Source organism: Canis aureus, chromosome 18 (genome assembly GCF_053574225.1).
Source record: "Canis aureus isolate CA01 chromosome 18, VMU_Caureus_v.1.0, whole genome shotgun sequence".
Taxonomy (NCBI): domain Eukaryota; kingdom Metazoa; phylum Chordata; class Mammalia; order Carnivora; family Canidae; genus Canis; species Canis aureus.
Window position 1 is genome coordinate 31,981,071 of NC_135628.1, and position 25,576 is coordinate 32,006,646.

Sequence of the window (25,576 nt, forward strand, 5' to 3'; positions counted from 1 at the left end):
TATGTGGAAGCAGCTGGACCTCCTGCTTGAAACCTCATTAGCTAGATGGCTGTCCACCACACACATGGATACTACTAGCCAGGTACCACAAAAGTTTATTTTAAAAACTAATTTACATATGATATTAACCATGAAATTCTCAATGATTTCATTCCCATTTACCAATGCTAATTATTTTATTTGGGGAGAACTTCCCAGAAGTGAGACATAGACTCTACTGGGAAAATTGAAATGCTTTAAGCAGTACACAGATGGATATTTTAAAGTTTAGTAGTTTTAATATGTACTATTATAGTTGTTGTAGGGGATGCTGGGTTGTTGTTTGTTTTTTAATTTGTAATTGTATCCTCAATTTTAGTTTTGAAATAAATCTATTTAAGCAAAAATGTGGTAAAAAACAAATCTGAATGATACAGGAGGTATTTGAATAAGGCAAAGATTGCAAAGGTGAGATAGGAAAGAGTAGTTTAGAAAGTCACACTAAGCTAACATGACAGCTCTCACCACTTCCTATCATTCACATAGCCCTAATTTTGAACATTTATCGTGAACATTCTTCTTCATCATCTTGCATAAAATTACTGTGTCTCAGTTCCCCAAGAAGAAGCTTTTCTCTGGGCTTAATGCTCCTCTCTCTTCCTCTCTGATGTTCTTGAGTTGTGCTGGGGAACACTAAATCTTTGATTCTTCTTAGAAGCCAAAGGAAAGGGACTATGCATCTGACTGGCTGACAAGGAGTCTCTCCTCATCAAATGACTTTATTATTTTTTTTTAAACTCTGAGGAAATGGGAAGAACAAGTCAGTCCAAACAAGACTGATCAAAGAGAATAAATGAGTTGGTATTTGTGAAAACTTGGCAAAATGTGAATTTCTTTGCCTCTGAAGATAAATGAGGTTACTGGCTTTTTTGTGTCTGTCTTTAAAACAGGGATGGTGAGTTCTGGAAGAGTTGAGATTAATCTATGTGTGCTGTGCATTGTATTGCCTGGATAAGTGCACAAATAGCATTTAAATAGTAAGACCCTGACACTTTTTATGCCTTATAGAAGTTATACTTCTCTAAAAGTTGTTGTAAGGAATATTGTCATCCATTATTATCAATTTTTCTAGACATTTCTATGGGTTATCTGGGGTGATTTAGAAGGCAGTGTTTTAAGTTGTCTAAATATAAACTGCAATATTCATTTTAGAACTGTAGATGATGTATTTGGCATTCAAACACCGGCAAGCAGAACAATTTCCAAGCATTTAAATTCAGTGATTAAATCAATTAAATTTAGAAACAAGGAAAGGATTTCATGCTGCATTATTATACCTGGATCTTAAAATTGTTGAAAAAAGATTAGAGCATTTGAGATCTTACATTTCACAAAAATATATGCATACACTAATACCTTGATAATTTTTATTGGTTGAAAATGGATCCAAACATTTGCTATCTAGTAACCTTTAAGGAGATATCTCAAATGAGTTCCTAATTGTATGTTTTTAAACTAACTCCTTTAAAAATTTCCCACAATGGCTAATGCAAATAATATCACATACTTAACTATCTAAATATCAAAGTTTCTGTTTGCAGTTGAATATTGAATCATACACTTGAATGTCTTAATGTGATAGCTCTATTTTACAAAAGGCATGCTTCTAAAGTTTATAAAACAGTAATAAAGAATTAAAGGATATAAAACATATTGTATGTAAAAATAGATATGTATTTTTGAAATATAAGTCTGTCTACTCTTATCTTTGCTCTAGCTGTCCTATAAAAGTATATATATTATGAAGAAGCATTTATGAACTTCCTATTTGTCACAGCACTATAAGACTGCAGAGAAACTGCTAGCCTCCTAGAAATTTGGAAAAAAGAAATCATAAGTATGAGTAAGTTATTATTTATGAACATTTGAAGCATCAGATGGCAGTCTTTAGAATTAGCATCATTGCCCTTTTTCCTCATGTTCAACAGTGAAATTTTCAAAATCTGACATGCAGGATTCTAGAAACAAAGTCTGATGTGTAGTATAATTCTGGGAACAAAATCTAACATGCAGCATAATTCTAGAACTTCTTATACTGAAATTGGTAAGTCCACAAAATTATTTCAATATAAGCAGACAAGTAATCATTTAAACATGAAATGGTATTTTCTAATACATAAATTAGATAATTGCTATTAAGAGTTTATTCTGGAAAACAAATTGAAATAAGAAAATGGAGAAAATCCGAATAACAGGTAGGTAGGAAAAGGCAGAACAAGGAGCACATAGCTTCCACCTAATGAATCTGGGAAAACTTGAAACAAATTAGATTTTTGTAGCAGTTGCATTTAGAAAAATATATGACCTGGCACTCAATCTAGTAAATACAAAAGAAGGAAAGGGATTTGTTTATTTGAGGTTTTAAATTAAAGCTCAGCTGTTACCTTCTCTGACTTCTGAGGCAGAATACCTCCTTTACTTTCAAATGCTAATGCTATACTGATACCCTTCTACATTTCTAGCTATTGATTTTAATTGTAATTTCAGAGAAAGATGGAAAATATAAATGCTCTAATGGGTCATTTTCTCTACGATGTTGATGTCTAATATCAGTGATAAAAGGACCATCTTACTTGTTTCTGTGACATAGTATCCAATCCTGAGTCTGTTGAAAACAATAGCAGGTCATCTACCCAGGCTGAGGATGCATTATAATTTCAAATAAATTTAACTTATGCAGTGTTGGAAATATAAAGTACATTTCCAAGTTAAATAAATATTGACTGATTACATAAGCCTCAACTAATTAAATAACACTTGTAGAGCTTGCTTTCAAATAGTAGTGACATAAAGTTCCCAAATATGAGGCCATTCTTAGAAGTTTCCTAAATATAAAGCTCTACAGTAATCTTGCTATTTGACAATGATAATTTAAAGCTCATGTAATAGATGTACCCCAGCGAACTTGAAATAATTTTTCCTATAATCAGGATATATAGCAATAAGGGAGAATTAAAAAAAATAGTTAAGTATGAAAGAACTATCAACAAGATATAAAACCAACTACAAAAAATTGTTAAACATGAGTCATAGTTCTTTTTTTTTTCCATTGGTATTTTAAAAATCATGTTTTCTTTTCTGTCATGATAGAAAATAATTACCAAAAAACAAAAAAACTAATCTCACTGAGATTGGAATTTCAATTGCACCATCTTGTGGAATGACACCTTATTTAAAGATTTCAAGTCATTCAGGGAGAAGTATTAGACTTGTATTTGCCTCTCTTTATTTATAAGCTGTTGGGTGTTTTTCTAATTGCCTTAATGGATGTGAGGAAACCACAACAATCTATCACCTGGTCCTTCTTGCACTAGTTCCTTGAACTTCCTAAGGGTGGCCTTTGGAAGGAGGTCCATTAGGGGGTCCATTAGGGAGCAAAGAGACTTCTTTCTTAAAAAGAGTCAAATTCCACCACCTACTTAATTATCTTTGAGCTGTATGGATTTGAGTTAACCAAAGCAGCTAACCTTAGAAGTTCCATTGCCAGGGATCCCTGGGTGGCGCAGCGGTTTGGCGCCTGCCTTTGGCCCAGGGCGCGATCCTGGAGACCCGGGATCGAATCCCACGTCGGGCTCCCGGTGCATGGAGCCTGCTTCTCCCTCTGCCTGTGTCTCTGCCTCTCTCTCTCTCTCTGTGACTATCCTAAATAAATAAATAAAATATTAAAAAAAAAAAAAGAAGTTCCATTGCCATGAATTTAGTTTATATAAATAAAGTCCTTTATTGTATAGAGCTAGTTAACATATCAATAGTAGTTTGTTGGACAACATCCAGGCAACTATTTTCGTGGAAATTAATAAAGATTCGTATAGATCATCTTTCCCTCCATTGTGGATAAGTATTCTCCTGGCTTAATGTTCTGTTGTTCTTCTTTTGGTAACCTGTGGATTTATAAACTAAGGGTTTGTTGTTTTTTGTTTTTTGTTTTTTTTTAAGATTTTATTTATTTATTCATGACAGACGCAGAGAGAGAGAGAGAGAGAGGCAGAGACACAGGCAGAGGGAGAATCAGGCTCCATGCAGGAAGCCCGATGTGGGACTCGATCCCAGGTCTCCAGGATCACGTTGTGGGCTGAAGGTGGCCGCTGGGCCACTGGGGCTGCCCAACTCAGGGGTTTTTGATGTCTTTTTTAGACAGTTAGTGTCTGTTGGCTGCTGTAGAGTACAACTATTAATCAGAGTAAGGTAAAAATTGATGCCTGAATGTTATAAGGTGACAGTCATTTGAAATAAGAGTAATAATCTCCATGGATAAACATGACTAATTTAAATGAGCCCTAGGGAATTTTTTTTTTTAGAAAGTTCAAATGCCTGATGAATGCTACACTGTTATTCTAATTATCCTGTAATATGGCATAAAATAACAATCTCATTTCATCCTTTTATTTACAAAGCTGCTCCCATTATCATTATATTTTACCTGTTCAAGCTCTGAAAGATTGTTCCTCCTTGAGAGATTCATTAAAAGAGAATAATTATATTATATTTCACAGATTGGCTGAAAGAAAATGTATCTTTGAACAATTCCATTTCCCTGAACAGTTGTTCATTTCAAGGTGGAAGACAGGTCTATTAAGTACCTTCTACCCTTTTTAAACATGTCAAAGCTAACCATTAATACTGAAATTAGTAATTTGGTTCTGATTTAATGAAAGAATCAGCTGCTATTTGTAGAACTCAATTTCTGTGGCTGAGAAAAACACAGTGTTTTCAAAATATTGAATAACAAAATATATTTAACTATCTTTTTTATGCACAATGATTTAAATTCATGTCTTTTCTGATACCTAAAGCCCTTAACATACTTTTTCCCAACCTATGATGCCTGTGGATATGTACTTCTCCATCCAAAAAACTACAGAAGACATTTTCTAACTATGTAGCATTCAAATTTTCAGAGTATCTTGTTAAATGAATAGTAAGAGATAGAAAATCAACCAATATCAACAAACATATAGTTTTTAAATTTACTGTAAGAAAGGTTCATGGGATTTGTAATTAAATGTCTTTTCAAAATTAAAAAGAGTCATGTGCACAAATATGTGACTTCAATAAAAATTAGATTTGACAGAAGTCACTTCATATTGAAACATGTTGGTGTTGTAAAAAAAAAAAAAAAAAAAAAGCTATCCATGGTCACATGCAAGTAAATACCCTAACTCTTAAAGTTCTCTGGCAAATAATTAAGCAGTAATGAAATAATATATTAATCATTAATGGTTTTGCCAAGCTTTGTGTGTTTGATCATAAGCACTTTCTTCCCTAAGAGTCCTTGCATTATAGTCTTTTCTTAGCATTGCCCTGCCAGCTCACAAAAATAGAAGTGCCGAGGATATCTGGTGTGCATGGTGAGAAGCAAGGAAAGGAGTCAACCCATCTTTTACCCAGTATAAAAGTATAAAAAATATTATTTGATTTTTAAAAGACAGTAATTGTATCAAATTTAAATAGTAATTTTGAATGTGTTAGATTTGAAGAGCTCTCAGAGATACAGAATGCATTAACTGTATCATTTTAAAAGTGTGTAACTAAAATATGCTGACATATTGGCAGTGCTGCTTTGAGTCAGAGGTTGAATCTGAGATTTTGTACATTTTGTAGTTAGGTGTTATTTCTAAATTCTTCATTCATGTGTTTTCTTTTTATTAATGAAAACTGTTTCCTCTACGGGAATTCTATAAGGTCTTTATCTTATTTGTCTTGATAAAATGGATCAGTTAGATCTCTATTGCATTTTTGTTTTTCATTTTTGCTGTTTGGTTTCTGAATGTTTTATAAATGTTACATTTGCAAACTTTTCATCCAAATGTTCATACAGAAGTCAGCAGTTAAAAAGAAACTATTCAGTTGATTTCATTCTTGAAGAAAGGCATGAATATGGTAAGGTAGGTTTATGGTAGACCCTGAAATTTATGGTATTTATGGTAGATCCTGAAACTTAACTTCCTGTACAAATCAAGAAACTATTCAGTTTTCCAAAATATTGCAAACAAACAAAATAAAATAAATTCATTAGTTTTGGCATAAAACTTGAATTAAACCAAAAAAAATAGTATGACTTTTTTTTTAAAGATTTATTTATTTATCCATTCAGAGAGAGCAAGAGAGAGACAGAGACACAGGCAGAGGGAGAAGCAGGCTCCATGCAGGAAGCCCGATGTGGGACTCGATCCCGGGTCTCCAGGATCACACCCTGGGCTGCAGGCGGCACTAAACCGCTGCGCCACCAGGGCTACCCTAGTATGACATTTTAAATCTCTCTGATGGAATTTAATAAATCAGGATATTTACTAGTGAGTACCCACAAAGCCTTTATCAGTTAAGTGCTGTGACACAGTTTGTGTGTGTAAGGGCATGCATGCATGTTTGTGTGGTGTGTGTGTGCGTGTGTGTATGCATGGGCATATATACTGAATTCACTTATGGAGAAAGAATAATGGGCAGGTGGATTACAAAATGATGCATGGTAGAAGAACATCACTGGAACACGAATTGTTTTGGAAGTGCCAATCAAAATTAGGGAACCAAACGAAAGAAGATAAGTTTTATTTTGTTTGAATAGAGGAAGAGAGAGTGGTAGTACAAAATATTCTCTAAACATTTTCCCAGGGAAAATAGAAATCATTATACCAAGGGAAAATGAGGATGAAAATAGGTAGAAGGGAATTCTCTTTTTTTTTTTTTTTGTCTTCCTTTTCTTTTCTTCTACTACTTGTCATCCTTGGAGAATAATGTACTCTTCATATTTCATCCTTCTTCTCCCTCAATATGAGAAGGCCCATCCTAGAAGTATCCTGCCCTGGTAACTAGCCAACTTACTCCCTTGATTGGTCCTTTTAGCAAATTTACACCTATTCATGGATCAGATGACAGTAGCTTCTGAAGGTCTGTATTCCTACAGACTTATTTTAATCTAATACTGTGATGACTTTGTGTGTGATAACTTTTTTTTTGTATTTTTAAAATTGAGATATACTTGAACACAGTATTCTGTAAGTTTAAGTTATAACACTTGTTGATTTGATACATTTATGTATTACAATATGATTACCACTGTAGAGTTAGCTAACACTTCTATCACAGTAAATGATTAAGATCCAGTCTCTTAGTAACTTTGAAGTTTATAGGGCAATACTGTGGACTATGCTATACAGATTTTTCTTCCTTTTTGTTTTCTGTCTTCCTGTGATAAAAAGAAGTTATGTTCCATGAGAAGAAAAGAAACAAGAATTAATATTACACCAGTTGTTGGTCTTACAAAGAATTCTCATTTTCATCTGGGCTGTCTTCTTTCTATATTCTTTTCAAGTCAGAAGCCTCTGAAAGAAAAGACTTTTGACATGGAGGTTGAAGGCTAGTGAATTTCTTACAGACTGGCTTTAGTTTCTGGTTTTCAATTCAATAAGTGCATGGCCATAATAAGTTCTATGGTAAAAAAGAGAAAGAAATTCGTGATCTCAGACTAGTTATTAACTTGGCCAAGTCTGTTTCCTAACCTGTATAAATGGAGATAATCGTTTCTGATTTTTTTTTACCTTATAGGGCGATTTGTACATTTCAATACATTTCAAATAATTTACTGTAGAAATCTAAGATGGCCTTATTATTATTTTATCAACTTAAAAATATGCAGAAGACTATCACTAGATTTAGTGTGAAGTACTTCTAACACTTGGCCTGCATTTGTGAGAGAGGTGGCAAAGGTTAAGAGGTCATTTCTCCATCTATGGAACGGTAACCTTTCTAAGAATGACTCCTGATCCCACTAAATTACAAATAAATAGGTTCTTTATTTCAGATCATGACAAATGTTTCCTTTTCTGAAAAACTGCATTATGATTAAGCAGCAGAGTTCTCAACACTTGAAATCTTTAAATGAGCTCTGTTGTGGAAGTAAGGTACTGACTGCGTTCTGAGCCTCCTTTGAATTAAAAGTTGTTTATCTGGACACCTGAGTGGCTCAGTGGTTGAGCATCTGCCTTTGGCTCAGGTCGTGATCCTGGGGTCCTGGGATCAAGTCTCCCATAAGGCTCCTGTGGGGAGCCTGCTTCTCCCTCTGCCTATGTCTCTGCCTCTCTCTGTGTGTCTCTCATGAATAAATAAATAAAATATTTTAAAAAGTTATCATCCCTTTCCAAGAAAGGCACAATTCCTATTAGAATGTTTATACCAATGGAAGTTGATTAAAATACAGTTGACTCTTTCCCCTGTGTGTTAGAATGATTGAAATATTTAGTTTATGCCTGTTAGTTTAGTCTCTTTCTGTCTCCTCATTTGTTACTTTCTACCTCCTGGTGAATCATGGAACACAGTGTTTACTTTCTGCATTGCCTTTGATTGTAGGTCTTTCATCTCTCACTTTCTTATAGAGATTGTAAAATTGTGGTGACCATAGTACTGATTCCTTGGGAGCCTCATAAGCCAATTGCTCATGACCACTCCCCATTGATTTTGCAGTAAAGACCAAGTCACCTTAGCAACCAGTTCAGACTGTGCTTGCTGCTCTTAAATTTCTGCTTACCTCTTGGTGGTACAAAGCATTACTTGTGATTCACCAAGATGTTTCTAAGAGCCCTTTCTAAGTAGGCTGTACTGGAAAGCACAAACTGCCTAACAAATTAATGACCTTGTGAGGTGCTGCCTGCTGGGGTGAAAATCAATTGTAAGGGAGGACAGGGGATAGGTAATGGGCCCCAGCAAGGCTGCAAAACTCTTTTCAAACTGGTGCTGACTGTGTGCCAGTAGATGTGGCAATAACTGTCAACGAGATTTATGGCCCTTTCACATAGACTCAGTAAGAAGGGAAGGTTGAAGGACTTCTGTGATTTTGTTTAGAGTTCAGTGTATCCTGCTTTGGAACAACTCTTTCTAGGCTACAGGGCTGCAGTTTCATTGCGGGTCATTCACAATTCTCAGGGAAGCCTTTTGCATAGTCTCAAGACTTTGAATTTTTGAATTGTTCTTGCATGTTCTGTTTTATTGTTGATGGTAACATTGATGCTACTACTTTTAAATTAAAAAGGAAAAAAATCTCACAGAGTTAGAGTGTGGAATGTCTACATTCTCATAAAATATAGAAAGTTTAATCATTGTTCATATTATTTTGCCATCTGAGAATAATACTCTAATATTTGCACAGAAAAGTGTCATACATGTATAGTTGATGCATTTTGACAAAGTGAACACATTTATTTAACCACTCTCCCAGATTGAGAAATAGAATAATACCAAGACCACAGAAGCACCTCTCCCCTACACGTGTCCTACTTCTAAGTTCTGTTACTATGAATAAGTTCTGCTGGTTTTTGAATTTTATATAAACAAAATCATATAGCATATATTCATTTATGTCCGGCTTCTTTAGTTTAATATTTTCATTACTTGATAGTATCCATTATATGAATGTCCAGTTGTTGGGGTTTTTTCCCGCATGGAGCTATTTTAAATTCTATCACTGTGAACATTATTGTACAGGTCTTTGGATGTGTATATATATTTCTTCTTGGTATGGACTGAAGAAAGAAAATTTCTGGGCCATGGAGTATATATATATGTTCAATTTTCTTAGATATACTAAAAGTGGTTGTACAGATTTACACTCCAATCAGTGGTATATGTACTTCCAGATGCTCCATATCCTCAGCAACACTTTGGATGACGAGTCTTTTAAATTTAGCCATTCTAGTGTATTGTCTTTTAAATATGCATGCTACTGATGGCTAATGATGTGGAGTACCATATTACATGACCAGGTTATTGGATGTTCTCTTTTTTGAAATGTATGTCAAAATCTTTTGCCCATTTTTTTAAATTGGCATTTCCCTATTTATCTATTTGTACTTGAAAGAACTAGAGTCTTTATTGGCTCTGTGGGTTGAAACTATATTCTCCCACTTGGGCTTGCCTATTTACTTTGTTATTGGCATCTTTTGAAAATTACATCTTGGGCAGCCCCGGTGGCTCAGCAGTTTAGCACCGCCTTCAGCCCAGGGCCTGATCCTGGGGTCCCAGGATCAAGTCCCATGTCAGGCTCCCAGCATGGAGCCTGCTTCTCCCTTTGCCTGTGTCTCTATGCCTCTCTCTCTCTCTCATGAATGAATAAATAAATAAAATCTTTAAAAAAAAAGAAAAAAAGAAAATTACATCTTAATTTTATTGAAGTTCAGTGTATTGATTTACTCTTTGGAGATTATTACTTTTAAATCTGTGGTTAGTTCTTTTTTAATTTTTTAACATCTCCTGTGTTATTTTAGAGATGCTTTATTTGTTTAACTTTAACATTTAAATGAAATTGATTTTTGTACATGGTTTAAGATCATTCAATTTACAGAGTACTGATTACTGAAAAAGTTCCTACCTCACTTATCACTGGTAACATAATCTTGATTCACATGTCCATTTGTGTGTTGATTTTTTCTAGATTCTGTATTTCACACTAACATTAAGCAAACTTTTTCTATAATGTCAGGTAGTAAATATCTTAACTTTTGAGATCATATGATCTCTATTGTATCTACTCTACTCTGTCACATTAGCAGAAAAGTAGTCAGAGACAATACCTAAATGAATGGGCATGGATGTATTCCAATAAAATTTTACTTACAGAAACAGAAAGCAGAGCAGATTTGGCCCAAGGCCACAGTTTGCTGAATCTGTCCAACATCATTGGTCTATTTGTCAATTCTTATGCCAATCAGCACTGTCCTAATTAATGTTTTATTCCTCTAGAACATTTACTTTATATTTTTCTGACACATTTTAGAACTAGCTTGTTATTTCCTCCCCTCTAAAAAAAATAAATAATAACAGAAATTTTATTGGAACTGCATGATGATTTAGGAAAAATTGACATCTTTACAGTTTGTGTTTTTCAGTTCAGGATATGCTGTATCTTTGCATTTATTTAGGTCTTAATTTCTCATGATAGTGGTTTTTAGTCTTCTATGTAGTAGTCCTGCCTTGATATTTTATATTTTTGTATGTTATTCTAGATAATATATTTTTCACCATTTATTTTGTAATTTTCTTTTGCTGTTATACAGATACAGAACTTTCTAAAGCCAGTTATCAGTTCTAACAAAAAGTCTGTAGATTATGGTGGATTTTAAATATAGGTAATCATGTCCTAAAAGAGTGATGAAAGTTTTACTTTTTTTTCTTTTTCTACTATTGCATCTTGTCATCATTTTTCTTTTTCTTGTTTCCCTAAAGTTTCCATACAACACTGAATATAAGTGGTGATAGTAGACATTTACATTGGAAGGTGGGAGGGTAGATTTCAATATTTCACCATTCATCTGCTGTTTCCCATGTACTTTTATAGATACACCTTAGCAGACTAAAGATTTTCCCTTTAAGTTTACGAGGTTCTATTATAAATGGATGTTGGATTTTATCAAATTCTTGTTTTATATCTATTGAAAGAACTCCATAAATTTTCTTTTCCATTCTGTGCTGAATTACCTTGCTTATTAATATTTATTTATTTATTTATTTATTTATTTATTTATTTATTTATTTATAGATTTTAAGGCAACTGTGTATTCCTTAAATAAATCTAACTTGGCATAAGGTATTACCTTCCTTATACAGCACCAGATTGAATTTACTAATAATAAATTTAGAATTTTTCATCAATGTTCATGAGAATTGTCAGTAATTGTTTTCCTTATAGTATCATCATTAGGTTTAGTTAACAAGGTTAGCTAAAGTTATTGTGCTGGCTTCAAAATACAAGTTAGGGAGTATACAATCCCTCTGGATTCTCTGAAGCCATTTACACTCAAAGTTTTCCTTTTGGGAAGGTTTAAACAGTTATTTAAAAAATATATTTAACACTGTATAAAAAGTCAGTTATTCAAAATATATCTTTAAAACTGTATAAATTTCCATATTTTCTCCTGTGTCACTTTTGGAAAGCATTGTTTTTCTGGGAATTTGTACTATGTGCATTTTCAAATCTATTGCATAAAACTGTTCCTGGTATCCTCTTATTTTCCCATTAATACTTGTATTATGTTTATTGATGCACTTTTTAAAAAATATTTTATTTATTTGACAGAAGAAAGAGAAGAAGCACGGGGAGGGGCATGCAGAGGAAGAGGGAAAAGCAAGCTTCCCACAGAGCAGGGACATCCATGTGGGGGCTCGATACCAGGACCTGGGATCATGACCTGGGCCTAAGGCAGATGCTTAACCACCTGAGCAAGCCAGGCACCCCTTTTTATTACTTATGTTTTTAATTTGTTTTTCTTCCTTCCATTTTCTTTGGTTTTAGTTTGCTCTTCTTTTTCTAACTTCTTGAGTTGGATACTTAGCTCATTGATTTTAGCTATTTTTCTCTTTAAATATATGCTGTGATGGCTCTGCATTGCCTTCTAAACATGGCTTTAGTGTGATCCCTCAGATTTTGAAATTGTTTTATCATTATTCTATTATCTTATTGTAATTTGACTTCTCTTTTGATCCATGAATTGCTAACTATAACATTGCTTTGTTTCTAATAATTTGGAGAACTTTTTGCCATTTGTCATTGATGTCTGGCTTAACATCACTGTGGTGAGGAATGGCTGTTAGTGATTTCAGTCTTTCAAAATGTGATAAAGCTTGTTTTATAGTCCAGCACATGATTATTCAGTATATAATGTTGCTGTGCTCACCAAAGCTTTTTTTATCTATACTAATTTTGATCAGTTATGTCTGGAAGCATTTTCTCATTATGATACTGTCTTAATATATTTTTCCTTTTAGTTCTGTCAATTTTTGTTTTATTTATGCCAATGCTATGTTTTACATGCATAGATATTTTGGATATGCATACTTAGAATGGTTGCTTTTTTGTTGGCATAATCCTTTTATCATTATGATATATCCATCTTTATCTATAGTAATCTTGCTTTCCTTAAGACTATTTTATCTCATATTGGCATAGTGAGACCAGCTTTATTTGATTATCCTTGCATTGTAAATCCTTTTCTATCTTTATTCTTATTGTTTTTTATATCATGTTAAGGTATGTCTGTTATAGGCATCATTTTTCCAATGAGACTGACAATACTATTATGAAGTATTTAATCCATTCGTATTTAATGTAATTATTGATATATCCACTATATTTTAATATTTGGTTTTTTTCATTGTTTTTATCTGTTTTATGTTACTTTTTCTCTTTTATTTCCTCTTCATTTGGATTAATACATTATTTTAATTATACCATTTTCCTGTTTTGTCTTTTTAATGATACATTCTATGGCAACATTGATATCCTTGATTTATAGAAGTCTAAAATATATTAGTATTTTTTTACTACTGACTTGTATGATATTTTTGTCATGTTTAATTATTCACATATCATAAAACACTATTATTATTATCATCAATCTCCCTATACTTTTATCAACATATTTCCTGGAATTCAGATGTACGGTGTCTTAGATTGTCTTCCTTGGACACTTTGAGACAGAGTTTCATGCAGAAAGTTTATTGGGGAAGAGTTTCAGAAGTAACACCTTCAAGAAGTGAGGAAACCAAGTTTGGAAAGATAGAGAAGCAAATCCACAAAGGCATTGCAGCTGAAGCTGCAAAGTGATCCTCCTGAACCTGAGACAACCCTTTAGAGTTGTCCCAAATTGATTCAAGATGACTGGGCTTTTGAGTATTTCCTTTTTTTTCCTCGTTTTTCCCCACCCCCATCCCTACTCTGTGATGCTTTACTCTTAAGAACAACCTTTTCTACTTTTTTTAAAAAAAAATTATGTTTATTTATTCATGAAAAACACACAGAGAGAGGCAGAGACATAGGCAGACTGAAAAGCAGGTTCCCTGTGGGGATCCTGATGTGGGACTCGATCCCAGGACCTTGGGATCACAACCTGAGCCAAAGGTATACACTCAACCACTGAGCCACCCAGGCTGAGTAACCTTTTCTAGTTACAGATGTTTAATTTCCTATTAAATGTAGTTACACAGATCTTAGGCCTTCCAGGCATTAAATTGATGTACTGAATAAACTGAGGGGAGGAGAAGTGCAGATATATTTTTAATATTTACTTAGTTTCAAATGCTGTGCTAGGTATTATCCTTCCTATAAGATAGACATATCCATCTTCATCTTAAGGACTTTAGATTAAATTTAAGTGTGAAAGGAAAAATATCAGTTAGATAGGATATGAGATGCTATAACAATGAGGTCCCCAAAGTATAGGGTTCCTGCAGATTAGAAGTTTATTTCTCTCTCATGTAACTGTCCATAAGTGGGCAGTTTAAGATTAGTAGGTGGCTTTGTCATCCTCAAGATGGTGCTTCCATTTCTGAGTTCAAGATAGCTATTTCCTTTGTTAACACTGTGTTTGCATCCTAGACAGCAAAGTCAGGGAAAGACAAGATGATCTCTTCTTTTAATGATGTAATCCAGGAGTGCTATACATCATTTTTGCTCATGTCCCCAAAATAGCAATGATCTAAATAATATGGAAGTTTATTTCTCTTTCATGTAACAGCCTGAGGGTAAGCAGCCTAAGAGCATCCACAGTATTAGGAGCCACATTTCTTATTATTATTTCATTATCCCCTAGAGTTTGCCATCTTTTATATGGCAGAAGGTAGATGGACCACATGGGTCCACATGTCAGCCAACAGAACTAGGAGAAAAGAGAAAGTGAGGACACCTCTTTTCTTGTTGTGAGCATAATCCTAGAAATCTTCATATTACCTTTGTTCTTATCCCATAGGCCAGAATTTGGATAGGTGGTCAAAACTGGCTCCAAGAAAGACTGAGAATTGTGCCTACCTAAAATACTCTCTGTCATAGGAGGCCATTGTAGGGTTTTATGCAAGGCTGTAGTGCAAACTAATTTTTCAGAAGTTACTGTGGATGCTAGAGAGAAGTAGACTCAGAAAAGTAGGCACAGGAGTAGAAGCAGAAAGACCTAAGAGAGAAAGGCACCTTTGTCTAGGGTGGTAGCAGTGAAGGTGGTGAGAAGTGATCTGATTCAAGATGTGTTTTGAAATTTACTTTCATAAATACTCAGCAGAATTTTCTGAAGTATTCTATGTGAACTGTGACAAAGAAAGAAGAGTTGGATGAATGGCTTCTTTAGGTCATTAAATTCAATTTAATAGGAATTTTTTTTTGACTTCAGTAAAAAATACTGAAGTTTTTCTTGATCTACTATGTGACAATCACACTGTCCCATCATCCTGGTTTTTCTTCCTAGAACATATCTCTAGCCAAAATTATCTTGGTTCATCTTCATTTCTGAAGATGGTAATAGAATAAAAAAATTAAATGATATAAATAGAAAATGAAATGATGGGAGTCAGAAACCTACACATTGAAGAGTCTACAATGTCTATATCCAATATAGATATGTATTATTAGGGGCACCTGGGTGGCTCAGTGGTTAAGTGTCTCTCTGCCTTTGGCTCAGGACATGATCCCAGAATCCTGAGATCAAGTTCCTCTACAGGGAGCCTGCTTCTCCCTCTGCCTATATATCTTCATTCTCTGTGTCTCTCATGAATAAATAGATAAATAATCTTTAAATATATATATTATATATATTTATTTATTATTTATTTATATATATTGTGGAGGAAGCTCTGTGGTGGGTATTCATCTATGATACAGAGATCTTCAGACATTGTTCCCATTCTTTTAAATCCATGCACTAGGGGGGATCCCTGGGTGGGTCAGTGGTTTGGCACCTGCCTTGGGTCCAGGATGTGATCCTGGAGTCCCAGGATAGAGTCCCGTATCAAGCTCCCTGCATGGAGCCTGCTTCTCCCTCTGCCTGTGTCTCTGCCTCTCTCTTTCTGTGCCTCTCATGAATAAATAAATAAAATCTTTTAAAAAATCTATGCACTAGGATCTTCTTTGGAACATGATGTCCAGATATATGTAAGTTCGTGTATTTTTTCACCTTAAGGTACTCCTCTTTTCACATGAAGGAAGAGCAGACATGCTTTGCAGAGCTCTGCTCATTCAGAGAATTTTCTTTTACTGACATCCCTGAGAAGCCTTGTAGTAGAATAGTAGCCCATTTTTGAGGCACATAAACATAACAGGACAAACCATCTTGAATTATGCTTAGATTTTTTTTCCTTTTCTGATTTCCAGTCAAAGAGTTATAGAACCCCCAGCCTAAGCCTCTGTATGTTGCTGACTATATATGTTCCACATGGATCTAAACTTATTTTTCTTCACCTTTGTTAAAGGAATAGAAATGAATGCATCTCCACTTCAGTGGCTGTGTATTGCATACCATCTTATTCGGTTCCAGAAAAAAAAAAAAAAAACACATCTAATAAAGCAAATGCAATCGGAGTTATTATTTGGTAAAGTTTGCAGTTATCCAGTCATATACCATAATCCATCCATTTTTTAGATAGGTGCAAGACTAGTGCTATAAATAGGGTATACAATAGACTGTCACCTCTCCCTTCTTTAAATCATTATGGATGGCAAGAATTGATAGCTTTTGTATATAGGATGAGAAACAAGTATGAGGAAACTGCCTATATCAAGGTAATGCACACCCATATCATGGTGATATACCTTGAGCTATCTTAAAAAAGAAGTCCACCTGGTGGATCTGTGGACTACCATGAGTTAATTGCAGGCCAAAATTCCATTCATTATCTGGCTCCCATATACCTTCATTTTACTAGGGGGATTATTCGATCAGTTTGGGTCTCAAAGTCTCAATTTCAGTTTTGACTCTGAATTCAACAATCCTTAAAAAGCTGTGTATGTTCTCCTTTATTTCATGCATAGTCACTTGAGTTAATGACTTAAGGTCCCTTTGGAAAAGGACTGAGAAATTACTGCTTTCATACTCTCATAGTATAACTGGGTGCTTCCTCTTTGAGATCTTCTCTAGCCTTTAATCAAGAGTCTTCAATCAAAAGTCTGAATATCAGCTCAGGTCTGGAAACTGGGCAAAAGATGGTGTCTTTTGGTTGGGAAGAGAGGAAAGAGAGGAGGGAAACCTGCCCTTAGGTTGCATTCTAAATTATTTTCATTGTATAAATCCCTTGCCCATCTGTGTTGCCTAGAAAAGCTCTATATTCTATTTATTTACTCTTATCTTTTTTTCTGAAGTTTAAGCCCCAAGTTTTTTGCTTTTGTCTTCCTGTACATTGTAAGAATCACACTAATTTTTCTCCTGATCAGTAAGTGCTATCTTTTGGTGTCTATTATTTAGAGACTATCATTCCCATTTTTATCAACAATTCCAGTTCTGTAATATCATCTCTTGCCCTGCGTATAGAAGTGGCTACTACTGAGCTTCTCAATGATACTGAATCCCTCCTCAAAGAATATTCCTTAATGTTTGGTAAGTGGAGTGCTACATGGTTTATCCTATAAATTATAGCTAGCTGGGTGGATATCTAGTCTTCTGTGTGTACTTTTTCTCATGCATACCCAGTACACTGAGTCTTTTGATCCTTTCTTCCTTTATCTTCCATGGCAGTTCTGGAATTTCTACCTTACTTAGCATGACTAAAAAATTTTCCAAGCTTCTTACCAGCTATTAACATTATCTCTCAGGGTATATGGCAGGGTTTTATATCCCAAAACACAGGAGAGTGCTCCATATCAATAATTACTATATCAAAATATATATTCTGACATTGGTTGTTAAAGATCCTTAGCATCTACATATGTATCATCTCCCAGCATCCTTTAGCAACTTCAAGAGGTAACACCACTTCTCTCTTATTTGTCTCATAGCATCACTGTTCTGGTTTACTGGTATTTGAGCTTGAATATTTGTTTGATTGTCAAGGGAAGTGATGGCAACAAATACTGATAAAAAGCAAGGATTATCTTTGAGAAATCTGCCTCTTTCTAGGTTTCTCCATGATCTTCAAGAGTGGATAGGGAGGGTAATATCATGTAAATGGAGGGATTGGGTCATTTCTGCAGACCCAGAGAAAATCTAGGCAATTTTATTTCTGAATTGCATTTATCCAGATATCCACTTATCACTATTGTAACTCTCAGGTTCTGATCTTAGAATAGGAGACCAGACTTCTCTGAAGTCTGCTGCTTTTATCATTAAGTACATGGCCTCGTTCTTTGTTCTTCTTATTCTCTGACTGTAGAAGATTAGATTTCCTTATATCTTAAAAAAGAAGCCCTTTAGCTTCCACTTTTTGCCTGGAATTGGTGATTTATCAATGCTGTATTTGCTTTCACATCCAGCCATTAAACAAAAAGAATCCTCAAATTGTATTGAAGATCTACTATGTGTTAGCCCCTGAAAATACACAGTGAATAAGAGAGATGGTGCTCTACTTCTAGCAGTTTATTTCCTTTAATCTAAACAACAGTCCTGCAAAGACAGCAATATTTTGCCAATTTTAAGGAGAAAAAAACCTCAGAACATTTATTTCAAATAGTAGAACAAAGAGCATCAAGACTGTTAGAGACCTGCTTGTGGAACTGAAGAAAATGTGTCCCACATTTCTACTGTAGTCGATAGACAAGACCTCATTCTACTCTAGCACAATCTTCTAACAGTTTTCTTACCTTAAGCTTTCTACAACATTTAATGGTCTCCAGACCCTCTCTCATGACCTAATGTAGCCCATACATTCCCCCTCCATGTAAGTCTTAGAGTTTCACACTTGGTTCTAGATGTACATGATACCTTTTTAACTAATGCTTGTGATCTGCAACTAATTCTGTATCCTCACCTGGTCATATCATATGTTAAAGCAGATACTTATGCCTCAATATTACCTCCCTTTTGGTTTTAAGATTTGGCAAAGATATTTGTAATTAAAAGATAAATTATATTTAATTTGGCTATCCTTTTGAGTATATATCTTTGCTCCCTTAAATAGTATTTTAATATTAGACATATAAGAAAATTCAGGTCTTATGATTTAGTAAAAATTGGTAAAGAAATAAATTACTAGTCAGTAAATATAAAAACTATTTATATCAAAATATTCATCACATCAAGATAAATTGTGTTAGTTTCCAAGTTCAGAATTATTAAATTAATTGTGGCATAGTCATTAAAAAGTATAGGTTAAATTACTGTTTTATTTTATTTATTTTATTTTTTTTGTTTTTTTTTAACATCTGTTTTCACCTTACTTACTTTTTTATTTAAATGCAATCATTTAGGGATGCCTGGATGGCTCAGTGGTTGAGCGCCTGCCTTTGGCTCAAGGCTAGTCCCAGGGTCCTGACGTCCCGGGATGGAGTCCCATATCCGGGTCCCTGTGGGGAGCCTGATTCTCCCTCTGCCTGAGTCTCTGCATCTCTCTGTCTCTCATGAATAAATAAATAAAATCTTTTCAAAAAATCCAGTTAATTAACATAAAATGTATTATTAGCTTCAAGGGTAGAGGTTAGCGGTTTATCAGTCTCATATAATACCCAGTGCTCATTGTATCACGGATCCTCCTTAATGCCTGTCACCCAGTTACCCCAGCCCCTCACCCCCAACCTTTTCAGCTACCCTCAGTTTGTTTCCCATGATTAAGAGTCTTTTATGGTTTGTCTTCCTCTCTGATTTCAATTTATTTTTCCTCTCTTCCTCTGTGATCATCTGTTTTGTTTCATTTTATTTTTTAAAGGTTTTATTTTATTTTATTTTAAGATTTTATTTATTATGAGAGACAGAGAGAGAGAGAGAGAGAGAGAGGCAGAGACACAGGCAGAGGGAGAAGCAGGCTCCATGCAGGGAGCCCGATGTGGGACTCGATCCCGGGACCCCAGGATCACGCCCTGGGCTGAAGGCAGCGCTAAACTGCTGAGCCACCAGGGCTGCCCTGTTTCATCTTATTTATTGAGATATAATTGACACATACCATTTTGTAAGTTTAAACTATAAAACATGTTGATTTGATACATTTATATATAGCAATGTGATTGAAGAATTTTAATAACTTTTGAGAATGTTTATGATATAGAATTACATTAAGAAAGACTATCATTAAACTACATAGGCAATATTATTATTATTTCATTTTTAGTATATACATAAATATGAGGTTTATAAAAAGTAATTATTTCATACAATGAAATAATAGATTATTTTTATTTATTTACTTTTTATTTAAATTCAAGTTAGTTGGGACGCCTGAGTGGCTCAGTGGTTGAACATCTGCCTTCCCCTCAGGGCATGATCATGGGATCTGAGATGGAGTCCCATATCGGGCTCCTTGCAGGAAGCCTGCTTCTCCCTCTGCCCATGTCTCTGCTCCTCTCTCTTTCTGTGTGTCTCTCATGAATAAATAAATAAAATCTTAAAAAAATAAAATAAAATAAATTCAAGTTGGTTAACATATAGTGTAGATTATTTTTATTTTCCTAGATTTTCTAAAAGTAATTTGTGGTACTTTTCAAATCAGGAAAATGTGTTATTTCAAAAACCATTAAAAAAAATTCTTACTGATATTTATCCCTAAAGTCTTAAGACAGTACCATCATTAGATGAGTTTATTGATATATTTGAACTGAAATGAGGAAAGCTTTCATATAATTTAAGAATGTCATTTGGGGAGTATTTGAATGGCTTTGAAAGAAACTAATGATCTTAAATAAAATTATGAGTGATATATTATGATTTTAAAAGAAAAAGAAAAGCTAGGTCAATAATACAATATTTAGGGAAAAGCACGATAGATATAGTTAGCAACATGTTAAGTGAAATAAGTCACTTGCTTTAAATCTGCCAAGATTGCTGTTATTCATATTAACTACTGATTTTGAGTTTTTGTCCACAGATTAGTTTATTTATAAGTTAGAATTCAATAAGGTACCTGGAAAAGATTTGTATTTTATTTATAAACATATGACCACATTTCTTTATTCCTAAGGAATTCCAGCTTTCTTTTCCTATATGCATATAGAACAGCCAACTGCTCATCTTTCATTTGGAACATCCTCCAGTCTTTAACCTTTACTGTTATTTGACTATTCAATTAATATTCCCAGTCATACATTAGAAATATGTTAAAACTAGAATTAAATGTCTTGAATGAAAGCTTATAATGCCACATCATTTTCTAAAAAAGACTTTAATTAATTGAAGTCTGAAAATATTAAATGACTATAAGCATTTTTTATATTAACAAAAGTCTCCTGTTTTAGAAATTAGAGAGAGGTACAGTTTGAGATACTGATAATAGTCGTTAGGTATTGGATACCTGTTATGCTCCAAATACAAAATCATGCATATTACACAATTGTATATCTACTTTTCCACTAATATTATCGTAACAGTATTATGTGCCAGCAATGTGGTAGATTCAAATAGAAAGAAGGTAGAAAATAAAATTAAACCAGTAACGTTATAAGTATAGTCACTGCTATGATAGGGAAGTACTGGAGACAGAAATACATACTAGGAACACCAAATCTTATTGAGGACATTAGGAAGTTAGAAAATAAGTGAGATTAAGTTGAGAATTATAGAATGAGAATGAATTAGGTACACAAAGACAGAGAGAGATATTCATATTTTTCCAGGTTTCTGGTAGGACAAGGGGACACATTGAAGAGTCAAAGCCATCTTAGTATGAAATCAACATGGTTTTAGCTAATTATTGAACTGAATGCTTGGATTTTATTCCTTTCTCTCCTACTTAACTGTAAATGCCATGAGGGTAGGAAATGCATCTGTTTTATTTCCTTTTGTGTTCCCAGGCCTGAACTTGGTTTCTGGCACACAGTGGTAGCCTAACGCTTATCTGTGAAAAAAACAAATGGACAACTGGACAGCCTGAGGACAAACTTTGTGCACATCACAGGGAGATATTAATGCTAATATTTAAAAAAAAAACATCCTATTATAGGTGAGGAAACTGACTCAGCTTTTAAAACAGTGCTGAAACTCACAAAGTGGATATATAGAAAGTAGGGATAAGAACCAAAGCCAGTGTGGTTTCCAATACATTATGATAACTCTTTTTTTTTTTCTTTTTCTTCACCTCAGTCTGTTTCCCAGGAAATATATGACAACTCTTAAAAGAAAAACCATAGGTCTAGTGCTGATGTACAGAACCCAAAAGATCCGGGGAACATTTCATTCAATTCTCTAACCTTTCAACCAAGCTATTCACACATTCTGAGAAAAGACATCACTGATGAAGGCCCAAGTGTGAACACAGAATAACCATTTAATGGCTAATATTCTACCAGTGTCTATATTGTTATTAATATCGGCCAAAAACAAAAAGCAAAAAAAAACAGTGTTCAAAACCCAAAGTCTTACAACATTAATTAGCAGCTGTTTCTTAGACACCAAAGGTAGAATTATTAATTTCTTCACTCACTTTTCTGCTTTTCCCCTAATATACTTTATTCTATTACCTTCTTGCTCACTTCATTTTAGTTTTATACATTATTATTAAGCCTTTTTAAAAATTCCAATCTATTTAACTTCATTATCTTGCTTTACTGACAATATTCATTTCCATCTGCCTGTTTGTATGTCTCTCTGTCTGTCATCTATTGAGACTTAGTGTCCCTGGGATAAAACTGAATGATTCCAAATAAGTTAACTGTTTATCAAAATTTTTAACTTCCTTAGAATTAATTTAAAAATCCTACTTAGGACTATCAATCAGTTGAAAAAGAAAGAAAAGGAAGAAAGGAAGGAAGGAAGGTAGGAAATCACTTAGATTTCAAACCAAATAGATGAATACATCTGATCTTCAAAATTAAGTTCTAAACTATGTCTCATCTATTTTTTAATCCTTGGAAGTTCATCTTTTCATGCAAACTGACACTAATCATTTGAGTAAAAGTTTAAATATGAACCTCTGGAATAACAGTCCAGCAGGTTAGCAGTCTAGTCATCTCATCTATTAAGAACTGCTCAAACTAGGGCAAATACTATAGAACCTTCTGCTTTTTGCTCATGTTATAAAACAAGAAATCGAAAAGACTACAGTGATTACCACTGTAAGATCCTTGGCAAGTCAATGTGAAACCTGACTGCCAGAGATTAGACCTCTGTGTAATAGTACCAGCAATAAGTTAAGAGGGACACCAGGGTGGCCCACTTAGTTAAGTGTCCGATTCTTGATTTTGGCTCAGATCATGACTTAGGGTCATGATTCCAAGCCCCGCATGGGGATTTGCACTACTTGAGCCTACTTGAGATTCTTTCTCCTTCTCCTTCTGTCCCTCCTCCCGCTCTCCCTCTCTCCCTCTCTTTCTCTAAACCGCTCCCCAAAAAAGATAAGAAAAAGATGACAATAACAATAAAAAACCAATCCCCCCAAACAAACCAAACTCAGTACATTAATAAATAATAGTAACCAAAAAAAAAGAAAGAAAGAAAGAAAGAAATTAGAGGTAAAAATCTCAAATGGTATTTTTTGAATTATATATGCACTTTGAGTGAAAAGCCACAGATAAAACAGTGATAAACTGTAAACTTCAAAACTGGAAGCTGCCCATCATTGAAATAGTTTTGTAATACTGCCCAAACTAATCAACATTAATAATATAAATCCCTTAAAGGGTTTCATTAGGCTTAAAATAGACCAACCTACCATGTCATAAATGGACAATTTTTTACTTTATTGAGAAATTGAAAAATTCCACAAAATTTCTATTCAGATTCACAGAATATTGAAATAGACATTTTATTTCTCAGTTTAAAAAATTGAAAATCAAATGACATTGATAAACTGTAAGCTCACTACTAGACACTAAACTGGCAATGATTACTTACCAGGGGAAATAATTGTGAACTGAACTTTGGCTAGCAATTGAAGAGAAAATAATCTGCACAGGTTCTAATGTAAAAAACTGAACCAGCAATTTCTTTTTTCGAAACTCATCTTATTACCTGACCTCTGAGGCAGAAAACCAAATGTAAATGAATGTTGTGCAGCTTAGCACAAAGTGGCACTGTAGAATGTTGTGTATTATGACAAGAAAATCTGGGAATATTGCAGAAATCAAAATGCTCTTAATGGTGTAATAAGAAAAAAATCTATAAAACACCGCAGTATAAAAATAAGCTGTCTTACATTAACTGAGTGTAATGATGCCAATGTAGAACCTTGACAGCCTAGGTGGGTCTCAAAAAAAAAAATACATAAAAATAAAAAGATAATTCATTCGAAAGGTAGTCATTTTAACTTGAAGCAAATACAGAAACCATATCTTACACATGAAGAATTACAGGTTCATTTGTTATTGTTGAAAAAGAAATTTGCAACCACCTCATTTGCCTGAGGCTTATGTGTGCATGAGGATGTGTGCGTGTGTGCATGTGTGTGATGTTCTCCAAGAGGAAGTTGTGTAGAATGGCAAGCTGGTAATATAAAAAATGAGACAAAATAAGAGTGAAGAAGCCTCTTTTCCAAGCCAGGGCTTTATTAAAACATGAAATTATCTGATTACCTAATAGACTACCTCCTCTAATACTTGATAGATTTTTCAATCCTCAGATGTCTTTCAGGGTGGCAAAGTAGCATTTGCAAGCAAAGTGCTACGAAAGCACTTGCTGCACTAAGCCACCTGCATTGTAAAGATTCCTGGGCCATGTCGCTCTTCATGACTACAGAAATGACTGTTTACCTGGAGCCTGGGTCCTACATAAGTGGCAATTGACCTTTGAAATTTTTATCTCTATTCTGGATGACTTTTTTTGATGCTTGTAATTTAACAGGAAGTGCTGCCATGATTCAGTGGGTGTATTTGAACAGGAACACAAGCAGAGTGCAGCTGGTTCAAGACTGGATTTGATCTGAGCAAAGAAATATCAAATAGCAAGAGACAATTTAAGTGGCAAAATAAACTAGTGTTCAATTAATAAATATGGCAGGTAAGTTATTGACTGACATATAAAGAGGCACAGTTTCAAATGATCAATAATTGGTAAGAAAACCATAAATTCTCAATTCAAGGCTAATATCCATTTAGTATTGTAGAAGGGTGAATAGTATTGTGTGAAGACTTTCATGTGAAACATTCTAAAATAAAAGCTAAATAGGGAGTGGCAAAATGGTTATAACCACATAAGGCTAACTTTCTTTTTTTTTTTTTTTTTTTTTTTTAACTTTTATTTATTTATGATAGTCACACAGAGAGAGAGAGAGAGAGAGAGAGAGAGAGGCAGAGACACAGGCAGAGGGAGAAGCAGGCTCCATGCACCGGGAGCCCGACATGGGATTCGATCCCGGGTCTCCAGGATCGCGCCCTGGGCCAAAGGCAGGCGCCAAACCGCTGCGCCACCCAGGGATCCCAAGGCTAACTTTCTTAAAGGGCATATGGAATTTTGAAATAAAATGAAATAAAATAATATTTTCATTATATTATATTATAAATGAATGAGCATCATCATTAAGAAAAATAATTGTCACTACTAACTAAAGTAAGGCATTTCCTTTTCTCGTTTTCATAATGTCTCTGAAAGAAATACTTCATTCAAGTGTAGCAAAAAAAAAGGGAGGTGAGAGGATTTTGAAAATTAGAACTGGATACATATGAAAATTTATCTCAGATAATTCTAGATAGTTGAGACAAATAAGTGTTTCCTTATTGCCTAGCAGC

General features: G+C 34.2%; 1 protein-coding gene across 8 annotated transcripts in view; it reads left to right on the forward strand.

The window, feature by feature from the left end:
• The window catches only part of DGKB (diacylglycerol kinase beta), a 695,680-nt gene that overhangs the window by 519,073 nt on the left and 151,031 nt on the right, over positions 1-25,576 (forward strand). The window contains exon 24 of one of the 8 annotated variants that reach the window (XM_077856714.1): positions 12,101-12,820. The exons of the other annotated variants lie outside the window; for them this stretch is intronic. Within the exon in view, the coding sequence (XP_077712840.1) occupies positions 12,101-12,222 (122 nt within the window). The 3' untranslated portion in view covers positions 12,223-12,820. Of the gene's footprint in view, positions 1-12,100; positions 12,821-25,576 lie in introns of those variants that run through there. 8 annotated transcript variants of the gene reach the window in all.